We start from the raw sequence: 18,334 nt of genomic DNA, 5'->3' as shown, positions 1-18,334 counted from the left end.
AAGTAATAAGACTGAGCTCTGTTTAAATTTCTAATGTACTGTGTTGCAGTACATAGCATATTCAAGCTATGGGAAAGTAAACCTCAGTAAATACGGATAAGGAAAGCTGCCTCTTCCCTTTCTTGGTGTATGTGGAAATTCTATTTTTCATGTTTTTCCACTTAAAAAAAGCCACTATCTTGTGCTCTACATTTAGTTAAACCAGAGTCCTACAGCTACACACAGCAAAACTAGTAAGTATATTTTTTGCCAGGTGATGAAGCCAATAGCAGAAATCTGTTCAGATAGTTTTGAACTATTTACTTTTAGAAACTGCTTTGCTAATCTCAAGTATTTCATAGAAAGCAATGTTTCCTATAATGTAATCCTGGGGAAGGTTGCTTGGAAAGCCTTTCTAATATGAGATTGCCTTGAGTCGAACAGTCCATTTTCGGCATTTGTTCTGCTTTTTTTCTGTGAAAGCAATCTGGAGAGTGCAAGAGACTTGAATCTTATTTGGAAACAGCATTTGACTTCACGTTTTATGCTTGCTTGTACCTACAGTGGCAATAGCCATGGGCCACTGTGGATAATGGCTCACCAAATAGTCTTGAGGTACCCTGTTGACAGTGTATGTTTATTTGGTATTAGCTCTTATTTATTTGTCTATAAAATCATTCAGCATGAACTGAAACTTTAGTGCTCTGATCTCCATGAAATGTTTACTAGTATGTAACTGAATTATTGTACATTATATTGCAGCCCATTTGCTCATTCCATTAGTAATACCAGAGACAAAAGTTGTTTAATCAGTCACATCAAAGGCAGCTGTTCGGTTTTGTATTTTTGACATAAGCTAACATCTTAAGTTCAGATATGAAGTCTAGTTCGTTAAACCAGAGTCATTTAAAATGACACCACTTAATATTTATTAGACATTTTTTGTTGTTGTTTAGAAGTAAATCCTGAATATTTTGTGGTTCTGATTTGGCAAGTAGCTTGATCAGGGCTTCTCCTCCCTTATAAAAGCATACTTAACTGACAGTCATACAAACTCGTAACATAATCTCTAAGATGCAAGGTGGATAGTGAAGGAGTATATTTCATGGTAAATTTTGCATTGAGAATAATAAAGAGTTTAAATCTTCATATACTTGCTGCTTTCATTGAGGTCTCAGAAACAACTTGTGCACAGCTTAACTTGGTGTTTTTATAATTTGTGATGTAGAAGCCAGTTTAGGCACATCTAATACTGAATGCAAGAAGAACTTTTGAACTATCAGGGAGTGGAAGATGAGGAAGTCTGCTCTACTTGTTAGCATGTCACATTGACAAGTGTCTACACTAGACTGTCTGAAAACGTGTAAAATTATAGTCTTACACCACCAGGTCCTTTATTTGCAGTTCTGCAGAGGAAAAGAGAATTTCTTACCTTAAGCATATATTTAATGAAATTAGTCTGAAAAGACTTATGTGAGTGCATGGGCTGCTTTTGGGGAGCTGTGACTGGAATATATAACCATACTGGGAATTGGTAGGAGAGGAGAATAGCTTTGTGTATAAAAGTAAAGCAGGGATCACTTCTGTCCTTTCAGAATGAGTGTAACTAAGGCAAGCTAAAGACAGTAAGAACCTGAAAATCACTCTATACAGGTCTAGAAGAAGTTGGGAATGTTTGTTATATTAATTTTTGTATTTCAAAACCTAAACTTCCACATGTGTAATTTAGCATAGTGTCCGTATTTAGACACTTAAGAACAAAGTAGAAGACAGCACTTCCGTACAAGACAGCAACTTCTAGGTAAATAACATTCATTCTTTGGCTATTGAGGAAGAATGACTTAGTGTGGACTTGGTTTTGTACATATATAAAACATTTCATGTGGTTTTATAAAACATCTTGCTTAACTCCACTGGGGACTTTATAAGCAGAATTTGACCTTTTTATGCTACCACAAGGAGATCTATGGTTTGAATATATTTAACAGTTTGTATCTGAGGGCAGCTGAGGGGGGACATAAGTGGATATTGGTTGTTGCACACATTGGATCAAGATGTGATGAGATGTGATCTGTGCTCTGTTTCATTGAAGTAGTTAAATGTCAGTTGGTTGCTTCCATAAATTAGAATGTACTACTTTTAAAGATGCCTCAGAGCGACTTACAGAAAACAAGGTAACAGGAGATAAACTAAAGGTGTAGTTTATTCGGTGTAGCTTTTCTGCAGTACCTGCCTCATTGTGACTTCATAGCTGAGCAATGGTTCTGACTTTCTGCCGTTGTTTATGGGGTTAAGATTATAATTTACTTTTTTGAATAGCTCTTCAAAGTCGATAGAAGAGCAAAATGTCAGGTTAACGTATGGTCTTGCAACATTCTCGTGTTCCAGCTGTGAAAATCAGTACAATAACAGAATCAAACAAAGCCTGTTAGTAATATTGGGATAAAAATAATGTGCAAGGAAAATCCCAAACAAGCTTAGTGTTATTTCAAAATGCAGATTCCTGACCATTACTTTGCTAGCATACTGTAAGAAATTGTATTACATGACTCCTGTGTGAGTAGGTAGTCATCTGTGAAACTAATTAGGCTCTAGAAGCTAGCACTGGAGCATTAGTTATTCCACCTCAGCTGAGCCAGGAACGAAAAGCATTGCTGAACTCTTGTGATTTCCCCACTCCTACATCGTTCAGAACTTGTACAGTTCAGCTGCTACAAAGTTCTGCTGTATTTAGCATGCTTATATTTTGTGGAATTTCCATAATTCTTCGCTAAAAGCTTTAACAGCTAGCTGCAGCCCTGCAAATGGAGTAGTTTGTGAATCTTTGTTGCTCTCTTGGTGAATGCGTCTATTTTTTTTACAGTTATAATTTTTCTTTGAGTTTATTCTAACTTACAGAGTTCTGTATGAGTAAAAATACATAAGCTAAGTACTTATTTGTAAAGAATACAGGTGGTAGAGCTACCAGTACTGTGCTAGGATCTCTTCATTTTAGGCTGATGTGAATTGAAGCTAGAGGTTCTAGAAATAACGTAGTCCTATGGGAATTATATTTTATTTTTGTTACTGGACTTTTCGTGCAGCAAAGTGTTAACTTGAAAGTGAAATCTTTTGAAATGACTGAGACATTGTAGATGTTATTTTTTAAGGCAGAAATGAATAGGTTTTTTTTTTTTTTTTTTTGCATGAAAACATTCTTAATACTTTCTGTAGACTCTTGTGGTACTGATAGCTATATATCTAAAAATCCTGAGATGTATTTCTTGTTTGCTTTTTAAAATTCTCAGTTTATAATAAAATTTATATAATTATTTCATTTAAATAGAGACTTGTGCTATTCTTTGAGACTGAAGGGAGGAAGTATTTAAATGCAAGATGCCGAAAATAAAATGACCATGGTGATCCAGGGAATCTGGAAGTCCCTTCTTTTGGGTGATGGAAAAAGGCAGGTGTCTAAGCATTAAGCGTGTCTGAGTTAAAGGCTTCAAAAAGACAATGAGTTTGTCTGTCATCCCTGACCATTTTCATGTTTCTTATTTGTTTTGGTGCAGCTTTTTTGAACAGTTTCCCAGTTCATTAAAAGGAACTTGTAGCAGTCTGGTGCTCTCTTCCTCATCTTATTTACCCATGCCAGGGATAGCAGAGATTGACACCAAAAAAAACTTAAGGTTTATCTTCATTTTAGAACTTTAATAGTGATGTGTGTTCTACGTGTCATTTGCTTCTGAGAACGGATCTTTATGGTTTCTTTCCACCAGAAACACTATCACAAATTCCAAGTCTTTCTTTGTACTTTTAAATTACTTATTTTAATCCTCTGCCAAGCTATAAAGAAGATGGAAAATATCTATTTTTCTTCCTATCTCTCCAGTCTAGCAGGAAAGAATCTTTCTCATCCAAAAGTAAGTGATTGTAGGGAGGCTCATACGGTCAGAAATCCCACAGCTCCCATGTTGTTGTTGCAGGTGGCTTTGGAAAGTCTAGGAAACTTGGTAGGTGGAGGGAGTGAAGCACCTAAGAGCTAATTAGCGAGGGCTGAGCTAGCTACAACAGAGGAAACTTGGGGGGGAAAGGGGTAGTGATGGGATAGCCATAATTTCACTATATGTATCCTTTCACATCTTCCTGTCTTTCTCCCTCTAATGTTCAGGTTTTATGCTTTTACTATTGTATCAATAGGAGAAGTGCATTTCTCCTTTTTAATAAGAGCTTTGACGTACCCCCCCCTTTTTTTTGTGTAAGTTTTTGCATGTGAGGGAAGGGCAGGCTGTAACATGTGACAACCATAGGTTGTAATTATTTTCTTCCATCTAGTAGAAGTTTGCTTTTTCTCTGGTATCCTCTCTCTCTTTTACTAGCTTTTAAGAGACATAACAGTCTTCTCTTTTAAAATTTGGAAGGATTTTTTTTCCCCAGTACGTTATTTCTATGTTAAATGTGCAAGAATGATACCTTGATGTGGAAGAGTCAGGTGTGTGCTCTTTCCTAAAGTAGTTTGAACCCACTTATTTGAAACAATGACACAGACAACAGATAACTCATGTTGTTATTCTGGAGTTTGTCATGTCTTGGATAGTTCAATAGATCCCAGGGGTAAAAAAGGTGAGAGAACGGTTTTCCGTCCTTGTAGTTAGGATAAGAATCTGCTGGGAGCTCATGTTTGTTCTTAGGCTATTTCAGCAAGTTATTTGCATGCAATCACGTCAACAAGAAGACTATCCAGTCTGGGTATGGAACCCAGAACATGCGGTAACACAGAGTCTAGGGCAGTCTCCAGGGGCCCTGGAGAAGAGGGTCTAGGCGTTCTTTGGCACTCTAGGGAATGTACTGCATGAGAGATGTCAGCTCTATCAGTCTACTAAACAGATATCTTTTTGGCGACCTCTTGTTATGCAAGTTTAGTCCTTCATTTCCAATTCGGCACGTGTAGTTTCTGTTCTTCTTGGTTCTTATTTATAGCCAGTACCCAAAGACTTCATAATTTCTTTTTCCATCAAGATTCTTTAATTTTCATTTTGTTTTTCTCTCTCCAATTCTGTTGTCTTAAATTTTTGGATTTTGTTCATTATACTGTATAACTATTCTATACAGTAAAATGATTCCAGCTACCTCTTTTCATTGAATAGTAACCACTGAAATCATTTTGGAAAAGATACTGGCAGAAATTAGATGGAACTTGCTTGTTTTGTGAATATGAAATTGTAAGGTTTGTAATGAACAGAAAATAAATACTAGCTTTAAAATATACTCACTGTTGTGAAAGAGGTGTGTTCATCTTGGTTTTAAAGTGCCTTCAGGCCAGAAAGTTTAAGTTTCAGTGTAAGGGAAGAGGCAGCGTGGAGGAGATATGGTCAGTGCCAGTTAGTCTTTAATTCTTGCATGGAAACCTTTTTCCCATTGCTTGAATCTGTTGCCTGGTTGTATTATTTCTTGATCAAAAATGCTTAGTTTGTTCTGTGAGGGTTCTGAGGCATTGGCTGGTTTTGATTCAATATTTTGAATTAGCTAAATATATCCATATGCTAAAATTAGTTTGTTTCCTTGATACCTGATGGAGAATGCCTCTCTTTTACTTATAAAGAAATGCATTTCTGCACCGTCCTGAGTACGTCAGAGCAAAGGTTGTTCAAAGTATAGTTTCTAACTGTAGAAATGATTAGAGTGCTTTAAGTTGATCTCTTTGCTAGTGCTTGCAAACCAGGAGAAGAGGTTATCAGGTGCGAACAAGCTGGTAGACTTCAATTATAACACTTCCCAATCTGATACCTTCTGTAATTTGTTTTTGTTTAGTACTTATGTTTGTTTTTTCCAGTTGCAGTCAGTGTCTCACTAAGCAAATCTTAAGATTACTGAGACTCCTTTTTGTCACGTGAAAACAATAGGCTTCATGTGTATTTTAAGTGTGCCATGATTGCAGAGATGTTTCCCAGGCTTTCCCTACAGCTCAGGGCATAGTGTAAAAAGTAATGTTTACTTACCTTGCAAGAGGTCAAGATGTCCAAGCAGAACTGTGTTTAAGTTTTCAGCACCATAGAAACATTGTTAGGACTCTTTGTTCTTGTGCGTAACACGTTGTAATTTGTACTTCGTTGATAATTGCCTTTTTCCTCTGTGTTTTGGGTGTAGAACTACCCAAAATCCATGTAATGCTATGTATGTGTAATGTAGTTCCAAAAATGTCCATCTTACAGGATCTCATAGGAGGTAGTAATTTGTTCATCAAAAGTTACTATAGCCAAGAAGTGTTCCAGTGAAGAAAAGCTTTTACTTTAGGTGGGGCTGTAGTTCTTTGGTTTTACCAGCAGTTTTGGCTTTTATGGAAAGTGAAAATAATGTTTTGGAAGCTCTTCTGCTCATTCATTGGTGTTAAAACACAATATCTCTTGGTAAATATTATCTGTACATACATGAAGAAGTCTTTATTTTATAAATGAATGCTTAAAATGTTGGAAAACGTGTTCCTAATCACAACTGGAAGATCAAAAATGAGCAAGTAATGTCTCGATTGCTGTCATTTATATGATCTTTTCCCAAAATGTAGCAGCTTGTGAGTTGCTGGCACAGGGTTGTGCCATCACTTGGAAGACAAACCAGTGTGTTCCCTGGCCATATGGTGCATGTTTTATCCTAGCTTTGCAAGAATGAGTCATCAGAAATGTCCTTTTGAGCTTTTCCAGACTGTGTGTGAGACTTATAAATACAGAGAGGAGCAGTCAGCAGGTTTCTTGCCTATGCTCTATCCCAGCTATTCGTTGTAGTCATGAAAGATCCCTGTGCTAATTGCTAGTTAGGCAAAACACCTGAAACCTTTTGGACAATCAGTGTGCAGAGCATGGTCTTCACTTGTTACTTATGCTAACTTAATGAGGAACTATTTTGGATGATATAAATGTAACAATACAACAGAGTTAGAAAATTGGAAATGAAAGAAAAAAATCTTGAATCAGCTATCAAGAGATCTCCCTTTTCTTTATTGAAAAGCCGTAAGAAACTATCACCGAACACTCGTTCTCTTGTAAGGTAAAACCCAGGCACTAGGTGTTAGGTGTGAACATACACAACATGAAACACATCCTAATGTGTTTCAATTGCATAATCATAATCCCATGTATTACAAATTTGCTGGGGAAACGTTTTTTTCTTAGTAAAAATGTTTTGACTTTTTTTGGTACGATATGCCATCCTTTCAGAACTGCTGCTGCTATTTGTACTTCATTGGGCTTTTCGGAAGAATTCACTTTTAAAGCATGTGCATTTTTAATACATTTTGGTTATTTATTATCAAAAATAAAGACAACATGGTAAGATTCTGAAGATGCATTTCAGAGTTTAAAAAATAAAAAAAATCAGAACACTTTTAGAATAATTAATCTTTCTTGCTAAAATACGGCATTTCTGGAAACATGAGCCCTTAGGCTCACTGCTACAGGCAGTACAAGTAGCTCAGGATTAAGCCATCTATGAAAACTTCTGAATGTCTCAGCAATTGATTTTTAAAGAAGCCTGAGAGTCAGACATCTCCAAGGCTTTATAAACCACAGGATCCTTAGAATATGTTCTTAGGAGAGCTTTTATTTGTCGGCATGCCTTGGAAGCTTCAAATGCTTTTTTTGTTCAACTTCTGGTTGTTTTTTTCCCCTCGTTAGTGTACACAGAAGATGACAGATATTACTAGGCTTCTGGCAAGTTCCAGGCTGCTGGGATTGATGTTTTGGACATCTTTTCTTTAACAAAATATTTCACTTGGTTAAGTGCATGCTTTAAAGAACTGGATGAATTTTGAAAATGTGCTGTGAGTAAAAGTGTAGGTGAGCTGTTGAGTCTAGACTGGGAAACTTTCTTTGAAGTTGGAAAAAATAAAGAGGTATGGGGCTAGAGGGTATCATCTGCCAGTCTTTTTTCCCCAATTGTCTTAATTCCCCATTTGTCTTAATAAACAGTTTAACTGTAGTATCTATCAGATTATAGTAATTAGTTTCTGAAGCTTTTGTTGACCACATTGTTTTCCATCCTCCATCCAAAAAAGATTTTTTTTGCGTCAAGTTGGCCTCCATGATGCCAAGCTTCTGCTTTCCTGACAACAGGGAACCATGCCATTAATTTACCTTCAGAAGCCTGTTTGTTTTGCTTTACCAATGATCTGAAACTTGAGGAAATAGCAAGCTGTTTGTGTTTTGATTTCCTGTTCAGCAATTATCAAAGATCATTGTGTGCTTGTAGTGTTGGAAGCAGTGACAGTTGATCTTTTGTCAGATACCTTCATGGAAAAAGACTTGAAAATTGCTCACCAAAACTAAAATTATTGTCTAGCAAAATAAATGTAATTTTTGTTAAAATTGTGGTTTACAGTTCCTAAAGGATGGCGCTTAGTCCATGTTGGGAACAATGTTTCTCTCATTTTTGGGCCTACTGAAGGTATTATGCACAAATTGAAGACTAGAGATAGGTTCTCCTTCCCAACACTCCCAGTGCATTCTTTTAACTCACGTTATTGCTGTGCCTTTCCATTTTGCTTTTGTGGAGTGTGTGTTGTTTCATGCATTTCCTTTTGGGAACTCGTGTATCTCAGCTAACAACTTTTAGATTTTCTAGTTGTTCTGACTGGCAAATAATCTTTCATCTAAAGCAAAGCCTTTGAGATTTTTTTTTTTTTTTAAAGGAATGTATTTTTATAGGTCTTTGTACTTCCCTTCTTTCTTTCCCACTCCTCTCTTTGTGCCCACAAATGGAAGCTGAAGTCACAGCAATACACTTAGTATATAGCAGTGAATGTAGAAATCCACCACCACTTATCTCTGTTCCCCATTTCATTACGTCAAGCACAATTGCATTTTTATGTAGCTTGTGGTTTTTCTTTCAATATCTGGTATTTGTAACACTGTTAAAAAGCCTTTAAAATATTTTGTTGTTGTTGCCTCTCCAACTTAACGAGCATCCCCAGCAGCTAACTGGTCAAGAGAAAGCAAGGGATTTGACCTCAAAAGTTGCATGCTAATAGAAGTACTGCAGGGTTTCAAAGTTGACGTACAACTCTCTGAAAAACCTGATGCAAGGTGGTTGGTTTTGTAGTGTGTACTCCCCTTGTTCTTACCTCCCTGTCAGGACCGTTCGGAATGGAAGACCAGATGAAGACTTGGAGAACTTCATTTTACTTCTTAAAAACAATACACAAGATTAGAAATATGAACTATTTTCCCATCCTTGTAATCATTTTAGCTTCCATGGGAACGTTAAGCAGTGATCGTAAGTGCTCTCCCAGTTCAACAATCGAATTTGAAAAGCCTGAAGTCAACAATGACTATTGCACCTCCCTCCCTTACGTACCCAGTTCTTGCGAGTACGCGCATACACATGTGCATGCACAGCTTGCTTGCAGGTCGCCTCCTTCATTTCTGTGATAAAGGTTTCCATGGTTTCCAGTTGCACACCAACGAGAAATCAAAGGACTTTTCCAGCTTGTCACTTGCCAACAAAAAGTGACAAATACAGTCACTTCTTTGACATTCAGCTTTAGCGCTGTATGACTTGAGCTTTTCCTTGCTTAGTTGGAATGTTAATTTGAGTGGTCCTGCATACCTACACTACACGTTTCCATATTGTACTTGTTTGTTAACTCTGCACTCAAGCTACATCATCATATCTGTCCTGAACAACAAACGTCCTCTAACAAGCTGGTTTGAAATCTCCAGTTTTAGATGTTTGCTGCTGTTTTTGAAGATGGCAGACTCTAAACCTCATGTTCTATTTCTCACAAAGAAAAATGGGGAGTAAATAGATTCAAAAAGTGCAGCAAAGTATTACGTGAAACAGGAGTGGCAATATGTTCTGTGCCACAAAGATGTGCCATGACATTTTGTTTGTCTAAGAAAGCTGAGTAATATAATAGGATTGTGGGAGAGAAGGAAAGTGAAATGACTCAAAGAAGAAATCTTAAGCCAAAATGAAAAAGTCAGTGGGGAGGTCTTTGCTCACAAAATCAAAAAATTCAGCAGTGAATTTCAAGGTTGGTTTGCATAATTTTGCTTTCTTTGAAATAAAAATGAAATGTTACATGTCTCTTGCTTGTATCTACCTCTTTTTCCTCTGTTCTCAGTCAGTAGTACAGCGTTTGGTCCAGCTCTTAACTTAGTGATGTTACTAATTTTAATGTGCAAACTTTAATTTTTTGATGACAATTATGCAGAAAAAACACCTGAACAAACAAACATACTGTCAGCAAAAAAGTACCAAGTATCTATGGCTCACTTCTTCAGGAATATTCTATGTGCGTATGTAAATACAGCACAGCCCTGCAGGCACATAAATGGGTATTTACCTATGTCCTTAAGCATCTTTTCAAAAATAATAAAAAAAATAAAAATAAAAAGTCCTGGGCAGTTACTAGGTATTTATTTATGCCTGGGACAGAATGCTTCTGTCTAGTCACTTCATTAAAGCTTCTCAAAATTTTTTTTTTTTTTTTTTTACTGATCATCAATTCTTGAATCTTGTGTGTAACTTGTGTTTATAATGTAAAAATAAAATCTGTTTTGCACGTGGAGTGAACTGTCAGTTGTGCCTCTCAGGGTGTACATGAGGCTGCAGTACTATTGATGCATCGTGTAAATGTGGAGAGAAGTGTATCTAGTGAGAACATAAGGAGGTTGATCTCATTTTCTAAGGTCAAAAATTATTTAAAGACCTGATCTAGTGGGTGGCATCCCTGCCTGTGGCAGGGGGGTTGGAACTAGATGGTCTTGAAGGTCCCTTCCAACCCAAGTCACTCTAGGATTCAAAGTAGTATGGACAAATTGCTAATGGCAAAGGTGCAGTACGCAGGTAACTTGTTTTTTTGAGAGTTTGTGCCAATGGTCCTTTTGGCCAGAAGGAGTGGTTACCTCTGAGTACTGGCTGTGGTCATCTCCCTCTCCTGAGAGTGTTATTTGTGTTGTCCTAATCTTGCTCCTCTTCGGAGGGCAATTGCAGTAAATATGAAAGAAAGGCATATATCTGGTGTTCATCACAGTATAATTCTTGCTTTTCTGTTTTGACAATTGTGCTCCTCCATCCACGGGAAGAGAAATTGATGTTCCAGGCTCCACATAAGACAAAGTATTTTCCAGGTTTGCCCAGAAGAAGCCATTGCTGTGAAACTTGAGGTCAGAGGCTGACCTATGTGCATGTGGTAGGGAAGTTACCAGAGACTATTTCTTGTGGCTGAGGCTGTCAGAAACCCAGAAGATAGCATCACGTTTTCCTTTGCCAAGGAGAGGATTTGTCAAGCTTTTTTTTAAAGCTTGGAGCAGATCTCTCTGTGTGCATGTGTCCTTGGTTGTTTTGGGTTTTCTTCTAATCTTGTGACTTTCTTCTGTAAAGTGAAGGCTCTGTATCAATGCTCTGTATGGAAAGGAGGACAGATGTAGATAAATGCAGTAGGTTTGACAAGATTTAGGTACGTTTTAAGGTCAGATTGCTGTTTTACAGAGCTGTTTTTAAAATCAATTAGAACTTTATGATTTTTTGGGAGAGGGGAACAAGACTACAATGCAAAGATTGGACTGTAATGCATTTGTTTTGTGGTAACCTATTGCTTAAGTTCTAGTATTTAATACATGGCTTTCATCTTCAAATATAAATATATATATATTTGGCTTAGGTACTTACCTTCAGAATAACTCAGAAGACAAAGCTAGTTTCTGAGCATTGTAAAATTTATTTAATAACCTCAAAACAACATATTGTACACTAAATACATTCTAGGAGCAAATCCATATATTATCCATACTACCTTTAGTTTGAAATTGGGTGTTTGAGAGCCCTTATGGAGTCTGGCTTGATCTGCCCACGTAAACCTTGAGGGGAAGTTTGTGAAGGTCTCTATTTGTCTGTTTTTTTCCTCTGTGCTACCTTCATGCTAGCTGTTTTGCAGGGCACTGATGGCAGAGAGGAATTCGTGTATTACAGGAGATAAACGTATAAGGTTAAGATAAATGCACGCGGTTGAGATGTCTAAGATCTTCATCCATTGTTGGATGCTGTGGTTGTGTCAGGAGCCTAATTTTCAGTGGATATGTTGTGTGAAGACGATTATCCTCTTTTGTTAAGCAGTGAGAGAAGGGGTAGTGAGAGTGGGTAAAGAATGATGTATCCCATGATGTATGAATGCTCCCTTCTTCGAACTCTAAAGAGGATTTTTTTTTCAAGTAGTATATGCACAAGTTCGGGTGAGCCTGTGTGAGAAACAGGAGACTGGGTTTGTTTGTGGAGACACATGCTGAGAACTGAAGAAAAATAACATTGTTATACAAGCAGCAATTCTGTTAATGGTAAAGATATCTAAAGGAAGTGTCCCAACCACGCTATTAATAAAAGTTAGTGTTAAAAAACACTACTTAAAAGGATTTCTGGTATTATTTGGTATATTTAGTTTTGCAGATGTAACACAGCAGTTAGAGTAGTTACAGCATTTGTTCATGAGGAAAAATGCGATACAACCTTGTAGACCTGTGATTTGTGTGGCACAAGGGAGAAGTTGGATTCAGCATGGGGCACGCAGAGCTGGGAGCTGGAGAATGCGGCTGCAGTGTGGGGGCAGGCCAAGCAGGAGCACTTCTCTGGCCATACGCTTGAGGGCTCTGTAGACTGTGAGGAGCGGTGCAGAAGCAATTTCAGTTGAAGAATGTATTTTAACTAAATTGGTGCACTGTACCTACGTGGGGTTTAATGCTTGCTGGGCTATTTGGCTATTTGCCATAATTGGCTTTCCATTCCCTTGATTGGAATCATAGATAAAAATTTGCTAATCCACTTTTCTTTGCTGAAAGTATTAGAAAAGTAATCCATCTTTTAAAAATGCTCAGGCAAAATCATATCGTATAAAGAATATTTTATGGAATAATGAGATTAATGAGAACTGTAAGGCATATGCAATTTAAAACATCTTTCTGTCGTTTTAAGGGGAAAAACGCAATCCAGGAATTATAAAGCCATAAGTACTTCCTTTTTTATGCACATGGAAGGCTGTATTTTAAATGTGCATTACATGTTATCCTTTTGTCTATGTGATAAAACATGGGTATATATTTAGGCTTAAGGAACTGCTATTTATTTGTATTTTTCTTATGTTTGAAAATATCTCATTCAAAGTTTCTTTGCTGTGTTTTTTTTTCTCTCCCCTCTTCTGCCCACAGGGGATCAGAGCGCGCATTTTGGAAACCCTCGTAATGCTTATACTTCTTGCACTGCTTATCCTTGGAATCGTATGGGTGGCTTCAGCTCTCATAGACAATGATGCTGCCAGTATGAAGTCTTTGTATGGTATGGATTTTTTTTTAAAAAAGCCTTTGTCTTAATTATAGAAATGGATGTTTTCAAATAGAAGTATTTCTAGTAAATGCTCTGAGTATTGTGCAGGTTGAGAAGTTGTATTAGTTTAATTAATGCCATTTTTTCCTGTTCAGTAAGCTTAAGTCAGTATCTAGCATGGTGAGATATTTCATGCTTCTGTGGATAAGATGTTGTGTATATATATGTTAAAAGCAAGTGATTTAGGCGGGATAGGAATAAAAGATGAAGATATTTTTCAAGCTAAAGTGCTAGGAGATCTTGTTGCCTGCAGATTAACTGAGTAATTCTTAGTTTATACTTCAAAATACAGAAATTCTTCAATTCTGGAGAAGAAAGCTTAGGGAAAGAAGTTAATTCAGTTGTATTTGTGGCATAAGTAGTCTATTCATAATGAGCTAAGGCTGTGCTTAATGTGTTCTTTGCAGACCTCTGGGAATTCTACCTCCCATATTTATATTCCTGTATATCACTGATGGGATGCTTGTTACTTCTGTGTAAGTATTTCCCTGATTTTGTTTCCAAAAGATGAATGCTTCTATTTGTTTTTTAAAGACTGAAGAAAACTGTTTTGCATTATGAAAGTTGAATGTGAAAAATTATATATTTTTATGAGCTAAAATCTTAGTATAAACTTCTTATATTTGAATTCTGAAATTTGTAAACTAGTGCTGTGTCACGTTTTCATAGAATACTTAGTTTGTCCTGTGTTCAGTAAACTATGCTTCTCCCTTTTTTAAATGAAAATATTCCTGTAAAAGGCAGAAGTGAGAACACAATATAGCTAACTTTAGTAGTCACGAAACTGGTATCTGGCCAGTCCAGAGGTCTGATACATGGGTTTATACAAAAAAAAAAAAAAAACAAAAAACAAAACAAAAAAAAAAAAACAAAACAAAAAAAAAACAACCTTTTTTTAAAACAACAACAGCAAAAACAAACTTACTCCACCTGGTCCTAGCCAGAGTTCCCTCATTCCTGTTTAGGGGAATGGAAAAGATGATGGGAGGCTCCAAATTGCACATACAGTTTCATGCCTCCACTGCCCCCTGAATTATTAAAAAAAAAAAAAAATGCCGGGGGGGGCACAACATCTCCCTTTCTAGATCATAATGTTTTCACCTGTTCTCTAGGTTTTAAAGGTTTACAGCTAGCATTTATAGGGCTGTCACTATGGATAAAGGATGGAGATTGATGATAGTTTGAGGTGTTTACATAAAACTAAGCAGATCAGTCTATGGAAGGTGTTACTGGGAGAACTTGGCTGAGTCTCCTTAGGCTTTCTGTATGTGGAGATCCTTAAATCCACAGTAATGGAATGGGGGGGGATAAAAATGTGATTCTGACCATCTCATTTATGAACACCTAGGCTCTTGAGACTGATTCACAACAGTCACTCAACCTTGTAATGGGGAACTTGGCTTACAGACTTCCTACATGTGCCTTGCAGTTGGTTTCAGCAGAGCTGAAAACTCAGCATGTGTTCTGGGGCTACTGTGTAGCAGCAGTTCACCCCAATAATTGGGATCAAATGACAATTTTAGAACAGTTATTTGTAACTTAGACAACCAAATCACTGAAGTTATATAAAGCCCTCCAAGCTATTACTCGTGTAGCTGAAAGGGCAGCATACAGCAGTTGGAAAGTGGTGGATGCTGGGGTGGAGCTTCATTAGATCTTCAGTTGGGTTAATTGCTGAAGCAATGTGTCGGGAAGTAGATGATAGGTTTATTGGGGGGGTGGTTTGCAGCACTGTCTCTTCCCTTTTCTCCTTTGCCTGCACGATCCCTCTATAGTCAGGGAGGACTAGCTAAAGGTAGCCTTTATCAGTACTTTTGTATTCTTCCTGTAATATGTAGTAGCCATAGTGAAACATTCATTAATAAAAATGAACGTAATCCTCACTAAAATCTTCTGTTTGCTGCTTCTTGTCTTACTTAACAGCACTACTTTATGGTCATATGAACTATAATTATATCCTCATCCATGCTGGTACAAATTCCTTCCATCTCCTACATGCTTCAGTATTTGAATGCTGTTCTCCGTGTTGATAATAAATTATTAGTGAAATATCAGAGTCTAATCCTTTCTCCCAACAAGCATATGTGCTTCATACCTGGAAACCATCAAGGCTACTATCAAAAGGGCAATCTGTTACTTCATTAAAAAAAAAAAGTAGCTTAAAATCTGGTAGCTGAGCCTACTGCCAACTGAAATTACAGTGAACTTTTGCAGCAAGGTAGTTTCATGATCTCTTGACCGTACAGCTACAGCTACACCTGTGCTAGCAGATTAAATGTCAGAAACATTCACCAGCACTGTGGCCAAGCAGTGTTATTCCATCCACCATCCGCATCAATGGTATTGCAGTTTCCAGAAGGTGGCTGCGTGCATATTGCCTTGGGATAATGGTTCCTGGACTGTGTGAGCTCCAGAACTACACCTGGGAATTTCTGGGGAAAGTGCTAACTGGCTCAGGGCACAATCACGCCAGGGATAGCTGTAGCAATTTACCCATGTAGACAATCAAGTCTTAGTGCCCAGGAATGTTTCCTGGCACTACTGAACGTACTAGTATAGACATAGCCTCTGGTGCCACATGCTTTGAATAATTATGCAAGTAAGTCTAAGATATCTGTTTATATGGTGTTCCCTGATGACAAAAAATCAACTATGCTCTTGGAGAGATGCTTGTCTTGTTTGGAATTGAATAATAGCAATAAGTTTTAAAGTTCAGGTTGGAGTTTGAAGCTCTCTGTTCTTTTCAAAACTGTACCTAGTTTTATGTGGAATGTAGCACAAACACTGTACTTGCAAAGAAAAATCAGTCTTTGAGTTAGAAATCACGGTTTTGCGTAATCTTCCTTCCTCTGCAGTATGCACGCCAGTGGGACTTTCGCGGATGTTTACAGTAATGGGTCAGTTGCTGGTGAAGCCAACAGTAAGTGTTACACAAATCTGTCCTTGTGTGCCATTTGTTAGACGGTACAGTGGTATTAAAGTGTTTTCTTATAGAATGTTTGTACTTCTACACAATTCATCTTTTGTTCATCTGATTTTCTATAGTTAGTATTTATGTACTTGTTTTCAATTTTGTCTTATTGCACAAAAGCCTGCTTTTTTTTTTTTTCATTTTTTTAACAGTGTAGACTTTCTCTGGCTTACCAGGCTGTACAACCACTATTAGTGTTAATATTAATTGCCAGTATTGCCTACTTTGTTTTGCAAATGCCTGAAAGGTGTGGTTTTTGTTTCCAGTTTGAGCGCTAAGGGTGTAAGACCAAACTAAGGCTGGATGGCAAGAAAAGTACCTAGGGGTGTACTTAAATTAGTGAAATTGGCTTTGCCTGCAGGTAGTTGGCACCTGTAAGAACCTTTTAAACATAGATAATATATTGTAATTGTGCTGAATGTGTGAGGGAATGGAAAGTTTGTACCATATGTAAATCCCTCAGTGACCTTGGTGTCATGTTTCCTAGTTTGCATTTACTAAAATTTGGGTGTGTTTAGCTCTTGCCTTCCTTTTCATTAGTCAAGTCAATCCCGAAAATACAAAGAAAATATGTATCACTCTTTTGCTATTTATAAGCTTTAAATTCAAAGTGTCTGACAGTAAGGTAGGTAGGCTTCATGTATTTTGCTTTTAACTTCCACCAGCAATTTATATTTGCTTGAAATATTGTTAGGAGGTTTTTTTAATTTACTCTTTCAGAATCTGCCATTAGTTTTGTTTAAATTAAATTGAATGTGAAGATCAACAGGTTTCTTATCTTCTCCCTGCCACAATATAAAATGACCTGAATATAGGTTAGAGGTACTGTCACTCCCCTATTCCCCAAGTAGTCTCTTTAGGCTGAAATTGAATATAAGAGTTTTAACGTGAAATAAGAACTTAACAGAAAGTTTGTTTGCAGTATAGAAACAGAACTGTAACAGAATGGAATAATCTCCTATGGCTTTTTTCTTGTATTGACATTGTGAAGTTGCAGAATATATATTGAAATATAAAGGTTATTTGAACAAAACAAACCCAAGTAGATCAAAAAAGTGACTTTCTGTTGATGCTTAGGTCATTTTTCTGTTTCCGAATGCAGATCCTTGAAGACTTAGATGAGCAGATGTATATCATCACTTTAGAGGAAGAAGCAATTCAGAGGAAGCTCAATGGTATGCTTGTTCAAATACAATAGTTACAAATACTGCTTCAAGTACAGTATTTAGAGTAGTCATGTGTATTAATCTTAATGTCATATAAATATAATTCTCTCAGAATAGCAGAGTTCAAGATTTCAGTATGGAGCAATCATTACAAGCTAACATTTGATTGCTTACTGTGTACAAGATTGGCTTGTGTGCACTTTGTTTTTAACATGTTCATCAGCTCTAAAGCTGAGAATATTCTGAGACTGAGAATCCAAACTGAGTAGTTAACCAAGCTCACCACCTTTACTGTAAAATAGTTTGCTTTGCTAAATATGATGGTATTTTAGCCTTGCCTGAAAAGCAGTGAATGTGCTCTATTAGGAAGAGGCTCTATGTCCTGAATGATGAGTATTGTTTATTTGGAGTACTTTTTCTGTTTCAATGGTTGTATAATGACTTGTTAGCTTAAGTTCTAAGTATAACAGTGGTTCTTTATATTCTAGGAGCTACAGGGTAAATTTATTTGTTGTGCATCCATTAATGAATAATTACAATGAATATATTATGCAAGTGTTTTAGGCTTTTTGTATTTAGCATTGCAATTCAGCAGTTCTTGACAAGGTGTTCATGTTTTGAAGTATTTTAAAAGCAGTATTAAGCTTCAGCTTCTAAGATAAAGAATATTGCAGCATAGAAGATTCCAGTTGTAGAAAACACAAATTCTCTTTCTTCAAATCTAGAAATCCTATTGTACAAATTGCCTTATAAAGTGCTGTTAACTGCATGGATAAATCATCTATCTACAATTTATACCATTTCTTCTGGTTGGTAAAACAAAGATTATTCATGTAATGACTTTCATCCATTGTTATCTTCTCCAGAAGGCATG

General features: G+C 36.8%; 1 protein-coding gene across 1 annotated transcript in view; it reads left to right on the top strand.

The window, feature by feature from the left end:
- LMBR1 (limb development membrane protein 1) overlaps positions 1–18,334 on the top strand; it is a 53,820-nt gene that overhangs the window by 16,999 nt on the left and 18,487 nt on the right. Inside the window, exons 4-7 of the mRNA XM_035316730.1 lie at positions 13,149–13,275; positions 13,731–13,799; positions 16,179–16,243; positions 17,397–17,469. Coding sequence (XP_035172621.1) covers positions 13,149–13,275; positions 13,731–13,799; positions 16,179–16,243; positions 17,397–17,469 — 334 coding nt within the window. The remainder of the gene's footprint in view (positions 1–13,148; positions 13,276–13,730; positions 13,800–16,178; positions 16,244–17,396; positions 17,470–18,334) is intronic.

The sequence above is a fragment of the Oxyura jamaicensis genome, chromosome 2 (genome assembly GCF_011077185.1).
Source record: "Oxyura jamaicensis isolate SHBP4307 breed ruddy duck chromosome 2, BPBGC_Ojam_1.0, whole genome shotgun sequence".
Lineage (NCBI taxonomy): Eukaryota > Metazoa > Chordata > Aves > Anseriformes > Anatidae > Oxyura > Oxyura jamaicensis.
This window is presented reverse-complemented; position numbering and strand designations above follow the sequence as displayed.